Below are 17358 nucleotides of genomic sequence, written 5' to 3'. Positions count from 1 at the left end.
AGGAAACTATACATGGATGGTTGTGAGGAGAAATACAGGCTAATTAATACACAAGTTGACTGAATCTTGAGGGATTGCTTTTCCTTCACTCTGAATTTTCTTTTCCTAATCTGAATTTAATTTTGAAAAGATAACATTTTTAAAATGAAACTTTTGACCGCAGAAGTTATATCATGGCTGCAACCCCACTTTCACAGAGATACAATTGAGTCTTTTATGCAAGGATTTTCCAAGAAATGAAAGGTGCCTTTTGATTTAGAAATAGCCAATCAATTTCTAGCTTTCAGAGCTTTGTGACAACTTTCTCTCTCACTCAAAAATTAACAACAGCATGGTGCTACTTTATTATGCAGATTCACACAGTGGTAGTTCAATTAAGTAAATTATTCATATTTTTCCTTTGATTCTGACTTTCTATAATGTATGACTACAGTGTTGCTATCCAATTCATCTCCTCAATGAACTCTGGCAAATGTAACAAATACTTGCATGATAAAATGGGTGTGTGTTCAGCATTTGATTGATTTTAAAAGTCTTCACAGATACACTCATTTTGATTGCGTGTTTCAAGGGACACCAATACTATTGCTCAAACATCAACATTGCTGTTCATCATCATTTTCCTTGAATGTTGGAATTTGTTTAATCCAATAAACAGTTTTTTTTGCAAAATACATGCACATAATAATATGTTAGTGCAAAGAACAACCTTGAGGGGTCACAGCTACACAAAGAAACTCTCCACTGATGCATCCACTGCACTGTAATAAATTCTCAGAGGTTCTATAAACCTATCACAAACAGCTTTTCTGTAGTCTGCTAATGTGCACCTTCCAGTGTGATGTGGATTACTAAGATTCAGTAAAACCTCTTATTAAAATTCAAAACAGTCAAACTATGGATGCAGATAGGTTTGGACATTGTGTTAGTCACATCAAATTTGGTTTGGTAAATTATTGTTCAGCTGTGGAAAGTATTTCTAACACAGCTTTCTGTACTTGTGGAGGAATTTGACTTCATTCTGATACATCTGTAAAAGATACAATCTTGCATTTATTTTAGATTCCCTACCGAATGGAAACGGGCCCTTCAGCCCAACAAGTCCCCACCTCCAGAAGAATAACCCATCCCACTGTCTTATATTTACCCCTGACTAATGCACTTAACACGATGGGCAATTTAGCATAGCCAATTCACCTGACTTGCACTTCTTTGGATTGTGGGAGGAGACTCACATAGACACGAGGAAAATGTGCAAACTCCACACAGACAGTTGCCCGAGGCGGGAATCAATCGCCGGTCCCTGGCACTGTGAGGCAGCAGTGCTAACCACTGAACCACTGTGCCACCTTTCAATGATTCCAGGACATTGTCTCAGTATTTATGAAGTATAGTCACTGTAGTAATTAACAAGCCAATTTAAGTGCAGCAAACGACTAAAATCAGTCTTGTGATAATGACCAGAAAAGCTATTGCCTGTCATGTTGATTGAGGGATTAATATTGACCAGAACACTGGAGATAGCTCCTCTGCTTTTCAACAAAGTCTTGCCATGGGATTTTTTGCATCCAACCAAGAGGGCTTCGGGAGAAGACGTGATCCAAAGGAGAGCACGCCTGACAGCACAGTACCCCTTCTGTACTGCACTGCAGTTTAAATCTTGAATTTTGTGCACAATCTCGGGGCTGGAACTTGAACCCACAAAGTTCTGATTTTGAGGTGAAGGAGCTACCACATGAGGAACTGTTCAGTTCTGAGGTAAAACACCATCTTTTAGCAGTTTGATGTCAGGCAGGTCGGTTGTAAGGATTGTTTACATGACAGCAATTGTAAAATTTGTTTGCTGTGAACTTCTGCGATACACATTTTCTTGTTTTAAGTTGAACATTTATTTTGCAGAAAATAATATTTATTACATCAGTAATCAATGCCACTGTTCTAATAATGTCAATCAAAATTTATCAAATAGAGCTACAAATATGCAAAATGGTTCTGTTAGAGGAAAAAAAAACACCACACAGAAAAGGATAATGCTGTGGAGTGTACCGTTAAAAAAACAAGGAGGCCGTCATAATTCAGTGTGAGTTAAACACAGATCTGATCCAACATTGACCCCTGTGGTGTGCTACTTGACACTGGCCTCCAGTCACACCAACAGCCTCTACCACCACCCTCTGTCTCATGCCGCTAATCCAGTTATGGATTCAATGTGCCAGGTTACCGTTGATCCCATGGGCTTTTGTCTTCTTTATCAATCGCCCATTTGGGACCTTGTCAACTATGTCGACTGCCACAACTTTCACCTCTACTCTGGTCACCACCTTGAAAATTTCAATCAAATTTGTTTGGCATGACCTTCCTCTGACAAAGCCATGCTGACTACCCCTGATCAAACCTTGCTTTTTCAAGTGGAAGTTAATTCTCTCCTTCTGAATTTTCTCTGTAGTTTCTCGATCACTGGTGTGAAATGCACTGGTCTATAACTCCCTGGTTTATCTCTACCACCCTTCTTGAAGAGTGAAACCATATTAGCTGTCCTCCTGTTCCCTGGCACATTTTAGAGAGGACTTAAAAATTTGGGTCAGAACCCTTGTAGTTTTCTCCCTAATCTCCCACAGTAGCCTGGGATACAATTCATGTGGACATGGGGATTTGTCCAATCTAAGCCCTCCAAAACCTCAAATCTTCCTCTGTGAATCTGCTCAAGAACTTCACACTCCATTACCCTGAATTCTGTATCTACATCCTCCTTCTCTCAAGTGAAGGCCAATATGATGTATTATCTTAACAGCCTACCACTGTCTTCTAGCCCCATACACAGTGTTTTTGGACCCAAATGGGCCCCAGTCTTTCTAGTTACGCTGTTCTTCTGATTTGATTGTGGAATCCATTGGAATTCACACTCATCTCAGCTGCCAGTCTTTTCTCATGCTACTCTTTGCTCAACTAATTGCTTTCTTAAGTTCTCCCTTACATTTTCTATACTCCACCAATTTGATTTGATTTGATTTGATTTGATTGATTTATTGTCATGTATATTTTGTTACAAAATACAGTGAAAATGTTGTACAATGTTACCACTTTCTCCATGATCTTAAAACATAGAAACATAATGCAGAACAAAGCATATAAACGGAGAAGAATAAAGAAATAAAGAAAGGTGTCTATCTTTACAGTCCTCCTTGTTAAGAAATCTGTCACTGGCCATTATTGCCATGCATGGGTTGCCTTCATTGCACTGCCACCACTGGAACAAACATTGCCACTCTCTGGTGCCATCTTACCTTCACTGGTGCCCTCACCATTATGAGTCCTCGATTAACCTTGCCATTGCAGACACCACCAATGCCACTGAGTCCCACACGGGCCCAAGCTCAACTCTGCCACCGCTGTGAGTCTGCTTCCGGCCCATCTCACCAATTTGGCTGCTGCTGATGCCGTCAGATCTCGTGCCAGGAACCCAAATTCACCTCTGCTGCAGCAGCCATGAGTCAGCACTAGGTCCGCCTCGTCGAACCCGAAGCTACCAAGAACCCACAATCTCTAGTTAACCCCTCCCACTGGCAACTCATGGTCAAGGATGTTGTTCCCATTCTGGTTCAGGCGCAGACCATCCTGCTTGAACAGGTCCCATCCTCCCCAGAAATGTTCCGGGTCATCCAGGAATCTGAAACCCTCTCTTCCGCACCAACGTTTGAGCCACACAATCATTCGTCCTGTTATCCTACTTCTGTACTCGTATGTGACACTAAGAGTATTCCAGAGGTTGGAACCTTTGAGATCTTGGTTTTTAATCTATTGCCTAACACCTTGAGTGAAGCTCCCCAATTTGTTATGGATCCCGAAAAAGTTCTTGAATGAGGATGAACAGACTCCCCTTCACTATTTACCTGATCTCTCAGTTGGTCACAACAAAGTAATTTTAAATAAGTTATTTTCCCATTGTTACCCACAAACACTCTCCATTAATCGCTATTCGCCCTCCTAGCCAGTTCGCTATCTCCTCCCTTGTTTGTCCAATTGTTCTTCTCTCCCTTTGGTCTCTATCCCCACCTATTGTTTACGCTTAACCCTCTCCCCTTACACTATTTTGCATATAAAATGACATTTTCTGAGCTACCATCAGCTCTGAGGAAAGGTCACCAGACCCAAAACAGTCCCTCTGATTTCTCTTCACTTCTCTGCCAGACCCGATGAGCTTTTCCAGCAAATTCTTCTTGGGGTTTTATTTTCAAGAAGTATCCCCTCCCTTTTCCCAGACTGAAGGAATTTGGATTTTTAATAGGAGCCAATTTGCTAAACAAAAGAATATATTTGTTAGTCACTACCAGAGCAGAAGCAACAACACCCATGCACAAAGGTTAGAAAGGAGACATGAGTCCAAAAAAATGTTAAAATTTATTCAGATCAGGCCCTGGGCCATTTGTGATGTGTAGATGGTGGAATTTTGATCATTGAACAGTCAATGTTGAGACTCTTTCTTTTCAGGTTAGCTGAAACATTTTTGGTTTTTTTTTAGAAATAACTTGGTAACTAGCTCTCAGTGAGAGAATTGTTTCCTGTAGTGCAGAAGTGACTAGTGAAGAGTTCTTCAATGGGGACTGTCACTGCACATCAGCACTTAAACCCAGGCTTGTAAATCTGAGCACCTCAGCCCACTAACACACCAGGATAAAGGCTCACTTTTGATCCCTGTCTTTAGGTATTCTTGAAAGGAAAAAATGCAAACATGTCTCTTGCCTAGACTGCTGTGTTCTTTTGCCACCTTGCTTACAGGAGAAAGTGAGGAATGCAGATGCTGTAGAGTCTGAGTCGAAAAGTGTGGTGCTGGAAAAGCACAGCAGGTCAGGGCAGCAACCAAGGAGCAGGAGAATTGACATTTTGGACATAAGCCCTCAGGTTGAAGGGCTTATGCCCAAAATGGTGATTGTTCTGCTCATCGGATGCTGCCTGACCTGCTGAGCTTTTCCAGTGCCACTCTTTTTGACTCCACTTTGTTCATAGTCTGTTGCACTGACTACAGGTTACAGTTCAGTTTGTTTTGAATTTCTCCATTGAAGCTTCTGTTTGGCCTTTTGGTGTAACATTCCAGGTTGTAGATTTGCATTTGCAGTGGTCTTTGACTGTATCCAGTCTTTCTTGTTGGGGAAACAAAAATGCAGTACGGCCCTAAGTAATCCAGGGTTATGATTCACGGTAGTGGCATTTTTTCGAAAGGAAAATCTCACCTGCTCTGGCCTACATGTGATGCCTGATCCACAGCAAAGTGGTTTACTCGTGCATGTTTTCTGAAGTAGTCGAGAGACCACTCAAATCCATCAAACCACTTGAAATAATAACCACCAATGAAACAATAGAACCAGATGAATCACCGAGCGTCAAACATAATACTGGAAAGGGCAACACGCACCATCCTGTCGACTCTGCACAACCCATCTTAGCAAAATGGGGTACTTGTGCCAAAATTCAGAAAGCTGGCACACAGGTGAATCACAAAACAGCCTGTCATCGCCAAACTCAGCAAAACATACATTACAAACAGCATCACGGATAGACCAGAAGAATGTACTGATGATTGCCAAGGGCACAAACGTTTTTCTCAGTGGGAGACTTCACCAAAAGTGGCTCAGTAGCAGCACTACAGACTGAGTTGCACAAGGTCTAAAAGACACAGCTGTTCGACTAAGATTGTGAGGGGTGCACCAACAAGAGTAAAAACTTATCAATCCACCTATGGCGTATAAATCCGACCATCAATACAAGTGAGCACCACATATTTCTTGTGGAGACTAATTGAGGACACCCTCCATCTGGTACTACCATTGTGCTAAATGGGGTAGATTTCAAACAAATCTAACAACTCAGCACTAAGACCAATGAAATGCAGCAACAACAGAACTGGATTCAATCACAATCTCTTAACCTCATGGCCTGGCATAGCCCCCACCCTACCATTACCACTCAACCAGAGGATTACTCATGGTTCGGTGAAGAGTACAGGATGGCATGCGAAGAGCAACACCAGACAAATAGAAAGATGATGTGTCAAACTAGTAAAGCTGCAGCACAGGGTTACTTGTGTATGAAGCAGCAGGTCATAGACACAGCTAAGTGTTCATACAACCAGATGTCTAGATCTAAAGTCTGCAGTCCTGCCATTTCCAGTTGTGGATGGAGGTGGACAACTAATCAACTTGCAGCATGAGGAAACTCCACAAACATCACATCCTTAGTGATTGCGTAGAGTAGGACATCAATGCAAAAGACAAAGCTTGACGCATTTGCAAAATCTTCAGCCAGAAGTCCCAACTGGATGATCTATCTCAACTTCCTTGTGAGGTCTCTAACATCACAGAAGTCAGATTAACTACATTCCTCACCACACTCTGCCAGTAAAATTATAATACTGGCATCAAGCTGGCAATGTGCAAAGTGCCCAAGTGTGTCCTGTCATCCAGAAGCAATATAAACCCAGTGTAGCCTCTTATCATCCAATCAGTCTATTCTGGATGATCAGTAAAGTGACGAGGGGTGCAGTCACCAGTAGTCTTTCATCACAAATAACCTCCTGACACTCAGTTCAAGTTTCACAAAGGCCACTTGGGTTCACATGTTGCTATAGCCTTGGTCCAGACATGGACAAAGAGCTGTACTTAAGAGGGGAAGTGGGGGTGACTGTACTGGAAAGCGACAGCAGAATTTGACTGCACCAACAAACTGGATTTGATGGGAATCAATGGGAATGTGAGGGTGTGACGGCACAGCCTCAGAGCGAGGGGATGACCCTTTAGAACTGTAATGCAGAGGAATTTCTTTTGCTGGAATACTCATGGTGAATCTGTGGAACTGATTGTCACAAAAAAACTGTAGAGGCCAAGTCATTTAATGTATTTAAGACAGATGTAGATAGATTCTTGATCAATAAGGAGATCAAAGATTACAGAGAGAAGGCAAGAGAATGGATTTGAGAAGCATAACTGTCATAATTGAATGGCGAAGCAGACTCAATGGGCTGAATGGCCTAATTCTAATGGTATATCTTATGGTCTTCTGCTCTTGCCTAGTTGGAGGTGTGCCTATCAGAAAGGAAGATTGTTGTGGTTGTTAGAGATTAATCATCTCATCTTATCATTTTTCTTGCAGTTAGTAAGAAATAAAAATCCTGTCTTTTTCACTCAATGATATTTTCTAATTGGCTCCTTCATTTTTGAGTAGTTGAACTGTATTTTAATTGAAGTGTGACTGAGAGAAAAAGTCAGTAAAACAGTTGTGAATGGCACCTAATGATTTGACTGAACTTGTGTACAGTTTGAAATGGAACTTCAGTATGTTTACTATGTTTCTTTTAAGATATAGCATTTCTTTTACGTTTTCTTTTCTTCTGGGGATTCTGCTGCATGCTAGAAATATTTACAAATCTTTGCTCCTGCCAATAAAGGAAGGTTTAAAAGAGAGGAATTGATTCACTCCTCCTTAATTGGTTGTAGCAAGATGTAAATCATCTTGGGTATGAGTTCAGTCCTCCTCAAAAAAAGGTAAATCATAGAATGTAGCACAAGAACAGGTCCTTTGACCTATCATGTCTGTGCCAATCATGATGCCATTCTAAATTAATCCCATCTGCCTGCACATGGTCCATATTCCCTCCCCCCACCCAGTCCCTGCCTGTTCATGTGTTATGTGCCTCTCAAATGCTGCTATTATATCCACCTCCACCACTTCTGGTAGTGTATTCCAAGCACCTACCACCCCTCCATGTAAAAAGCTTTCCTTGCACTATCACCCGTAAACTTTTTCCCTCATACCTTAATCCCATGCCTCCCTGTATTTGACATTTCCACTCTGTCTATCCCCGCTGGCTATCGGAGGTCAAACTCCACCATAATGATTACATCTTTCTTATTCCTGAGTTCCACCCATATGGCCTCACGAGGTGAGCTCTCCAAGATGTCCTCTCTCAGTATAACTGTGACATTCTCTTTAATGAGTAACACAACTCCCCAACCTCTTTTACTTCCCTCTGTCTCACCTGAAACATGTAAATTCTGGAATACTGAGATGCCAGTCCTGCCCTTCCCTGAACCAATTTCTATAATAGCTATCAATTGTAGTTCCATGTACTAATCCAGGCTTTATGGCCCTCTACTTTAACTCTTGTACTCCTTGCATTAAAGTAAATACACTTCAGTCTGCCAGTGCCACAGTGTTCATTAACTTGGTTCTGCCTGTTCTTCCTGTGGGACTTACTTGACTTAACATTAATCTTCTCTTCAATCACTCCACATACTGACAGACTGCTCTGTTTCCCACCTACTGCCATGTTATTTTAAACCCTCCCAAATGACACTAACAAACCTTCCTGCCGGGATATTGATGTCACTCCAGTTTAGGTGGAATGCATCCTTCTTGTACAGATCCCATCTGCCCTGGAAGATATCCCAATGATCCAGATATCTGAAGACCTCCCTACTACACCAGCTCTTTAGCCAATCACCCATCTATGTTATTTTGCTATTTATGAACTCGCTAGCATGGCAAAGGGAGTAATCCCAAGATTACACCCCTAGCGGTCCTGTTTTTCAACTTCCTACATATCTCCCTGAACTCACTTTGCAGGATTTCATCTCTCTTCCTGTCCATGTCACTCTGGACCACAACCTCTGGTTCCTCACTCTCCCATTTCAGATATTTTGTGCTCGGTCATAGACATCCTTGACTCTGGCACCATAGAGACAACAGAACAACCTGGAGTCTCGCTCACAGCCACAGAAAGCACTATTTGTGCTCCTGACTATAGAGACCCCTATCACTACTGTTGACCTACATCTTGACCCTATCTGCTGTACAACACTGCCAGTTGTGATGCCACTGACCTGTCTGTTGCTGTTGCTTTCCCCTGAGTGGCCACCCACTCTCAATAGTACCCAAAACAGGACATTTGTCTTCCTGGTGGTCACCAAATTCTTTTCTGTCTTCCCTTCACTATACGAGTGGTGAGACCAACTCACTACACATGTTATCCATGATATTCACAGCTTCAAGGATGCTCCATATGAGTCCAACTGCAGTGCCAGCTTCTCCATCAAACAAATCAGGAGCTGCAACTTGAACACATTCCTGCATAAGCAGTCACCATGGAGACTGGAAGTGTCGCTGATTTCCCACATATTGCACAGGAGTGTTCCACAGGGCTGAATTCTCCTATTATTGTGAACCTTAACAACTACAAACATTAAATTCGAACGCACGAATTCTCATACTTATAGTTCTCATGCTTTGGATGTAAAAACATTGTCTATCCAATTGCACAGCTGCCCCCTTCAATCTTCTAACTACTTCCAAGTTTTTGAATTCAAAGTTTGTACCCATTTTGAATGGAGGATATTTGTTGTCAGCGAAGGAATGATTTGTTTGTTTATTTGTTCTGCTTTTCTTTTCGAAAATGCATTTTAAGTTTCTTTGTGAGATTTGTACACGTCTGATTCAGATGAGTGATCAAAGGGTGATACGGATTGAAAATGTTGATTTTGATACTTATTTTTCATCGAGTTACCACGGTTCCAGGCTGGGAATTTTATAATGCCTTCAGTCATACCCTAATAAACCGAATATATGCTGACCATAACAAAACCCTTCATTCATTTGACTCTCAAATATATGAATAAATCAGTACAAAGTTAAAAAAAAGCCCTTTGAAGTTTCATGGGATTATGATCTTTTTCAACAGTGCATGCTGTGTTTTTTTCCTATTGTTGTTTTGAGCTCTAAGGACTGTTCTGTCTGACATCTTTAAATGTTTGCCCTCCAGTGAGGGAATATCATTGCCAGAACTCTCCACATCGACCCACATTAAGTTGACATATGGCATAAAATCATAGAAAAATAAACATTGAAGAAAAGCACAGAGCTTTGGAAAACTGCTTTCTCAGGTTTGACAAGATTTTAGAACTCAAAATGCATATCTCGTGTGAATTATCCTTTTGCTTCTTGAAGAGCCTCTAACTGTATAATTCATTTAGTACATAGCTCTTAGCAAAACAGCTGGGTCGACCAAGGTATTCTGCTTGATTTCTTTATAACATACCAATGTGCTATTTTCTGATCTCTGCATCTATTTGGTAATACCACTACAAACGTTTCATTGAACAGTATTATACACAGGCTTCAATCTGAACTTTCTCATCTCGTGTTCCATACTACTGACTGGAGAATAACCTGAGATCTTCAATGATGATGGTTGAGATATATGTATTGTTCAAGATACTTGAGGGAACTCTACTGCTGTTCTTCAAATATATCCATAGACATGTGCATTGGCTTGCAAAGGCATACCTAAAGACTGCTATGAAAGACTTATGTTTGCAAGTCTTGTGTGGTCATTGTTGGTTTCAAAAATTCTTGCTAATACAATAAGATATTCATAATACTTGATCTATTCCTGCATACTTTGTTTACTTGATTCATATATTCCTTGTCCAATCTGTCCAGTTGACCTGTCAATCTGTGGCATACTTGTGTAGTAAGTTTCATTTCTATTATTCTTACATTCCTTTCTGTAGGGAGCCCACTTGGGCACCTCTGCTTTTGCAGGTCAATACTGTTGTGTATTGATTACAATGGCAATTTATATCCATGGGCTATGAACCCAGTGTTGCAGAGCTATTACCATGGCATGTTGTAAAATTAAGTTCAACAAATCTGGCAATCTTTGGGGTATTGTTAAATATTAACCATGGAAACTGCCAAATTGTTCACTCAATCCAATTTGTTAGACTTCTCTACCTGAAAACTGTTTATCTTGTTTTTTTTAAATATCCTCTTTAATATCCCCTGAAATAGCCCAGCATGCCACTTAGTTTTTAAGCACAATTGTTTCAGTAAGTCGGTCTCACACCCTCCACCTTTTAAAATGCCTCAAGGTCTGGGTAATGAATGATGCCTTGCCAAACAACTAAAACAGCTTGTACATTTCAGCAACAAAGATGAATCTGATAGAAGACTGTTCAGATATAAGTAATGAATGAAAGTGAAGCTGAAGTTAAATTCTGATATATTGTGGCAGCAACACAGAAAATTATAGCTACACTGGTGCAATAAGAATCGTTAGAAATCTACACGGAGGCTGATGAACTTTTTCACAGACCCATACCAGGCTGCAAGTTTTACAATCTGATTAGGAGCCAGTAACTTTCGTTTTGAAAAAGACAAAATTAGAAATCCCAGTTACTTACTTAGCGAATAAAGCATCAGGATTCCACACTTTTGAACAACAGAAGAAATTTTATTGTACACAAGTTATACAAAGCAAAGATTCAATGCTACCTATTTCATACTGAATTAACGTGAATTACAATATATCTGCTGACATCAATGATCATATTTCAATGCCAACTGTGTATTTTTTCAGACTGCATACAGTTTAATTTTTTGACAATTTTTTTTCATCATCAACGTGCTCTTTTTTCATTTTCAGATGTTTGTCAGTTTTGTATAGCTCTTTTTTAATTGAAATATCTTTGAGACATTTGACCACTAGTGGACATGCTCCTGGGAATCAGCAAGCACAGCCCCTGAATTAACAAATCATACTAGACACAACAAAAACAGATTCCACAGACATTCTCTGCAAACCACCCTGACATTAGTGAGCCATGAGAAATTTTCCACATCGACCTTTTCTTGGAGGGATTTCTGCTCCTTTCTTTCTCATAGCTTACCACCTTTTGTTAACAGCAGCGGCATTCAGCCAGTAGGTCTTCCTGGCTTCTGTATGACCAGCAAGATGTTGTCAGGCAAGATGTCCCAGAGCACCCCAGTGACTGCTCACCACACTGTCTCTTTATCTCTTATACTGAGATGACATCCTTCCAGATTCCCAGTCAGTTATTGGTGCCTCCCCAAATTAGGTGCTAAGGTGCTTTGTGTCAACACCACGGGGAAAACAGGGGAAAAACAAATCCAAAAATGTAGATTCACTCACATAGTGATTTGGGTTCCTAAGAGTGTGATTGACACTAAGACACTGATTATTTGGGTTCTGGATCTTTTCTAATCATTTCTGTTCAGAGATGTCATGATACCTTTGGGGCAGGTATGGCCTAAATCTGAGTCTTCTGGGTCAGAGGTAGGGACGCTACTCCTTCACATCCAAAGTCCCATAATATATGGGATCTCAAAGATAGTTTTCCCATTCAGAAACATCGATGGCCAATTTCTTCCCTCACTCATGGATAATCTACCCAGTTACTGTTGATATAATGCAATCTGTTGAAACACCTGAAAACATTACTGTGTGGAAATGCTTCCTGTATGCCAGAGCAAACTTTAGCCTCAAGTTTGAGGGACTCAAGTACTTGCAATATACTGTATACTTGGTAAGTGACAATTGAGCAAAGTATTGTTGAAGAAACACCCAAGACTAACGTTGTGAAATATATGGACTCGGAAATTCTGTAGAGTCTAGCTCCATGTGACATCAGTGGGAGACTGGTGGAAACAGCCAGAGCTTTTACCAATGATCTGCTTGTACATTTGTTCAAGAAGGCTTTGAGACCCCAATTTAACAGGATTTATTGTTACACCATTCTGTCCAGGTATCCTGGGGTTAGGACATCTTGGCAAAATAAAAGGAGAGTGAGATCAAGGAAGGAAATGCTTTACAGCATTTTTGAGGTTTGGGAGCAACAGACATGTTTGTCTGCCAACCCCAAACCTGCAATCCTTTACCTCAATCTCACCCCATGATCAATCTTTCTCCAGTCCCCACCAATTACGAACTCCAACTTTCTCCCAATCTCTCTGATTTCCTATATAACTAACATCATCTCTGATTCCTCTAAATGTCTCAGAAGCCAGTCTTCCATGTTCCTTGTATATTTTCATCATTGCTTTGAGTAAGTGCATGAAGCTATATCACGCTTGTGAGGTAACCACATATCAGTCATTGACTGGTGTATCATGTGCTTCATCAGGCTGCTCACTGGGCAATTCTGATAACATTAATTTTTGGACAGGTGATTGACATGGCATGTTATCTGGTAACTAATCCTAAAAGATTGTGACATGTAACCTGCACAGCAAAATTTGGAGCCTGTATACTTCAAATTCATATAAAAATCCCAGAGGCAGAAAACATGCCAGTTTATGAGCAGATCTGAGTGGTAATAAATCTCTTGCACTAGTTACACTGCACAATAATGGGACAAGTCGAGGATCCCTGAAATCGAAAATGCATGTGGAGCATAAAAAGCTGTTAGAATGCCATTTCTGGATTAAAGTCCTTGACATTTCCATTTGCTTGAGGTCGGATTTTGCCCCAATTGTAAGCTCAGTCTTCTACATACAGGCACAACTAACATTGAGGGGCTAAAATGAGACTACATCAGGTGTGAAAAATAATGGGTAGCAGTTTATTACTCACCTGTATTCAATTGAAATTTAAATTGGTTGTAAAATAGCCATTTGTAACACTACCACTTGTTTTGTAACACCACTGAAATGCAATTTTACCCCGATCTAATTTGCTCCATTGTTTAACAGATTTTACATACATTTTAATCTATTCAAGCTAAAATATAGTTTGTACTTGCCTTTAATTTTCTACTACAAAATGCATACTTTTTTGTTATTATCCCTCCTGTTTATGCTCCTCCTCTATAGTGGGATTTTCCTTTGCATTACACTTTAATGTGAGTCTCCAGCCAATGTAAGTTAGCAAATCTACCTTTTTATCCTTTTGGCCTGACCAGGATTCAAAATTTGTGTCTCCATATTTTTGAAAATAATCATCATATCAGTTTGAGTATACTTGGACAAGGTTTGAGTTTTGTGTCTGGCAAGGGTTCCAAACCAGCACAGGGCAGAATTTAATGCTCTCAACCTTCTGGCAAGAAACTCAGAATGAAAAAAAGAGTGCTGGCTCTTCCACAAGCAAATGTAAGAAAAATCCTGATTGATATTTGGAGAGCTGTGTCACTCCTTTTCAGATTTTTTAAATTTCAAGATGGTAACTTGCTGTCATTTCCAGTTGGCAATTTGCCGTTGGCTATCCAATAGGAAAAAACTCAACATCAAAATAATGGAAAAATAATTCCATTAAAATCATCATTACGCAAAGCTTGCTCTGGCTGTGAGTAAGTTTCAGGGCTTATTTTTTACAAAAAGTTTGATGTAATGATAAATTTCTACTGAAATATACATTTTCCCTCTTTGCTTTTACTTTGTTTCTCCCAAAAAACCTGAATTGATAGTTGATAAAGAAATGTTTTAGATTTATTTGTCATTTCTGTTGAATAAACAAATTGCACATTTATTTAACAACGGTATAAAGTATCAAAAACATGTACTAAAATTGACATTATCAAGTGCGGTTGTTCACCACATATATGGGAATATAATTTGGTGATGGACGAGTATGTATTTTAGAGGTTGTGGCCTTATAACTCACAGTGCCAGAGACCCCGGTTCAATTCCTGCCTCGGGTGACTGTCTGTGTGGAATTTGCACATTCTCCCCATGTCTGCGTGGGTTTCCTCTAGGTGATACGGTTTCCTCCCACAGTCTAAAGATGTGCAGGTTAGGTGAATTAGCCATGCTAAATTACCCGTGGTGTTAGGTGAAGGGGTAAGTGTAGGGGAATGGGTCTGGGTGGGTTGCTTTTCGGTGGGTCTGTGTGGACTTGTTGGGCCGAAGGACCTGTTTCCAAACTGTGAGTAATCTAATCTAATCTACCCCATAATAGGCCATAATAGATCATCAAGCGATTGATAGGGTCAGGTACTTCCAACACAAGGAACTGCGCCATGCAGGATCCAATGTAGCATCCAGAAAGCAAAATGAGTCATGACGGCAGACCATACTGTGTTTCGAAACTGGCACGTTGGGCAGGTAGAACTCTGCCAGTAATTAGATTTCAGTCTGTGCAGCCAGGTGGCACATACTGTCTGCATTGTGCAATAAGCACTGCTCCACAACTAGGGAAAACATGTAATGTACCTTGGCAGATGCTATTGTTCTCCGTCTTTCAGAAGAAGCTGCTTCACTATTGGCAGATACAGCCTTTGCCAGCATAAATGAAGCCTGAATCAGTGCATGCAGGCACCCCTTAGTAAAGGAGTAACTTTAAAGTGCCAGTGGTTCAGTGGTGCGTGTAAGGAACTAGCCTGGGTGTGTTAGAAAGATGTGAAATAGTAGAGATGAGTTGACTTAAAGCCCTGAGGTGATCCTGAGTGCTGTACTATTAAGGATGCCCTTCTACTAGTCTTTTGGTCAATGCCACGCAGCATACTATAAGTAGTTTCCAAATAAACAAGAAACACTTGACTATATCCTATCTGTGTTACTTTAGTTTGAATAAGCAGAAGACTCTTTGATTTTCTATTTTATTTCTTGTTGTGACAGCTGCCTGTGGTGGGAATCTGACAGGCCCTGCAGGTGTCATTTTATCGCCTAACTACCCTCAACCTTATCCTCATGGGAAAGAATGTGACTGGAGAATTAAAGTCAATCAAGACTATGTCATAGCACTGATATTTAAAAGGTAATTGCAAAATTGTTTCCAATTAAAAACTACGCAGCACAATTGCATTCTATATGCTGCTGTAAAGGGACACTGCTTATTAATGTTAACATCCTTTTTTTGTGAACTTTTCCACCTTATTTGAACTTACTTATTTTGTTTTAGTTTCCATATGGAGCCCAGCTATGATTTCCTTCATATCTATGAAGGGGAAGATTCCAACAGCCCTCTAATTGGCAGCTTTCAAGGATCACAGTCACCTGAGAGAATAGAGAGTAGTGGTAATAGCCTTTTTCTGGCCTTTCGAAGTGATGCCTCTGTCAGCATGGCAGGATTTGCCATTGATTACAAAGGTACTTGTTCCCTCATTATCTGTTTGAGTGTTTAAATGCTTAACCACCTTGGGGTTCTTAAACTTTAGCCTGCAATTCCTGTTTCGAGAAGTGACATTTAAAACCCATGGGTTTTTGCAGAAAAATAGTGTTATAATTTCAGCGCATCTCTGCAAAGGGTTCTGCTTTCAATGTATTGACTGTTTCCATGTTAATACAAGTACTTGTTGATTTCTATAGATTATATTTTCTTCGTAGGTTGTGATGAACAAGAATACTAATATTTAGATCCAAAGTTTCCACCATATTTGTCTGGACTTGGCATTTTTCAAATGTCCATCATGTTTAATCAATAGCAACCAAGCTTTAGTTTGTCATCTAGATAAATAATTTGGATGAGAATATAGAAGGAATGGTTAATAACTTCATGGATGACACCAAAATTGGTGCCATTATAGACAGTTAAGAAGATTTTCTAATATTATAAAGGGATCTTGATCAAATGGGTCAGTGGGCTGAAAAATGGCAGATAGAATTCAATCTGGATAAATGTGAGGTATTGCATTTTGATACAACAAAGAAAGTTAGGACTTATACAATTAATGGTAGAAACTTGGGTAGTGTAGTAAACAGAGGGACCTAGGGGTTCAGGCACCTTTTGAAGTTTGACACACAAATAGACAGGGTGCTTAAAAATGCATTTGGCACGTTTGCCTCATTGCTCAGTCCTGTGAGTATAGGGGTTGGGAAGTCATGCAGAGGTTGTACAGGACATTAGTGAAGCCTCTTCTGGAATATTGTATCCAGTTCTGGTTGCCCAAATATCGGAAATATATTATTAAGCTGGAAAGGGTTCACAAAATATTTACCTGGATGTTGCTATGTATGGAAGGTTTGAGTTATTAAAAAAAGTTGAATAGGCTGGGACTTTTTCACGGAGTGTAGGAGGTTGAGAGGAAACTTTAGGGTTAATGATAGTTCTCTTTTCCTGAGGATGGGGGATTACAATACTGGAGATACATCTAAAAGATGAGAGGAGATAAATTTTAAAAAAGGTGCGAGGTGCAAAATTATTGTACAGAGTGGTTCATGTGTGGAATGAACTTCCTGAGGAAGTGATGGACGTGGGTACAGTTAAACATTAAAAAACATTTGGATAAGTACATGAATAGGAAAGGTTTGGAGGGATATGGGCCAGGTGCAGGCAGGTGGGACTAGTTTAGATTGGGATTATTTTCAACATGGACTGGTTGGACTGAAGGATCTATTTCTGTGCTGTATGAGACTATGATTCTGTGTTCTACATATTGTTACTAGAATTTAAATTTTTACAGCAAGTGATGATGTTGTATGGATGAATAGGGAATTGCAAGAATATGAAACAAAGGTAGAACATCTTCTCAAAGGACTGCAGACCAGTTAGTATCTGAAAGGATAATGTAAGGTTAACGTTTCATAATGAGACACAATTGAGGGCTTTACCAAAAATATTGACTTATGTTTCAGAGG

At 40.1% G+C, this 17358-nt stretch overlaps 1 protein-coding gene across 1 annotated transcript in view; it reads left to right on the top strand.

Annotated features, from left to right (window-relative positions):
* LOC132835936 (CUB and sushi domain-containing protein 1-like) overlaps positions 1 to 17358 on the top strand; it is a 2426762-nt gene that overhangs the window by 1976969 nt on the left and 432435 nt on the right. The window contains exons 29-30 of the mRNA XM_060855058.1: positions 15400 to 15538; positions 15683 to 15870. Of these exons, the coding sequence (XP_060711041.1) occupies positions 15400 to 15538; positions 15683 to 15870 (327 nt within the window). The remainder of the gene's footprint in view (positions 1 to 15399; positions 15539 to 15682; positions 15871 to 17358) is intronic.

Source organism: Hemiscyllium ocellatum, chromosome 3 (genome assembly GCF_020745735.1).
Source record: "Hemiscyllium ocellatum isolate sHemOce1 chromosome 3, sHemOce1.pat.X.cur, whole genome shotgun sequence".
NCBI lineage: Eukaryota > Metazoa > Chordata > Chondrichthyes > Orectolobiformes > Hemiscylliidae > Hemiscyllium > Hemiscyllium ocellatum.
This window is presented reverse-complemented; position numbering and strand designations above follow the sequence as displayed.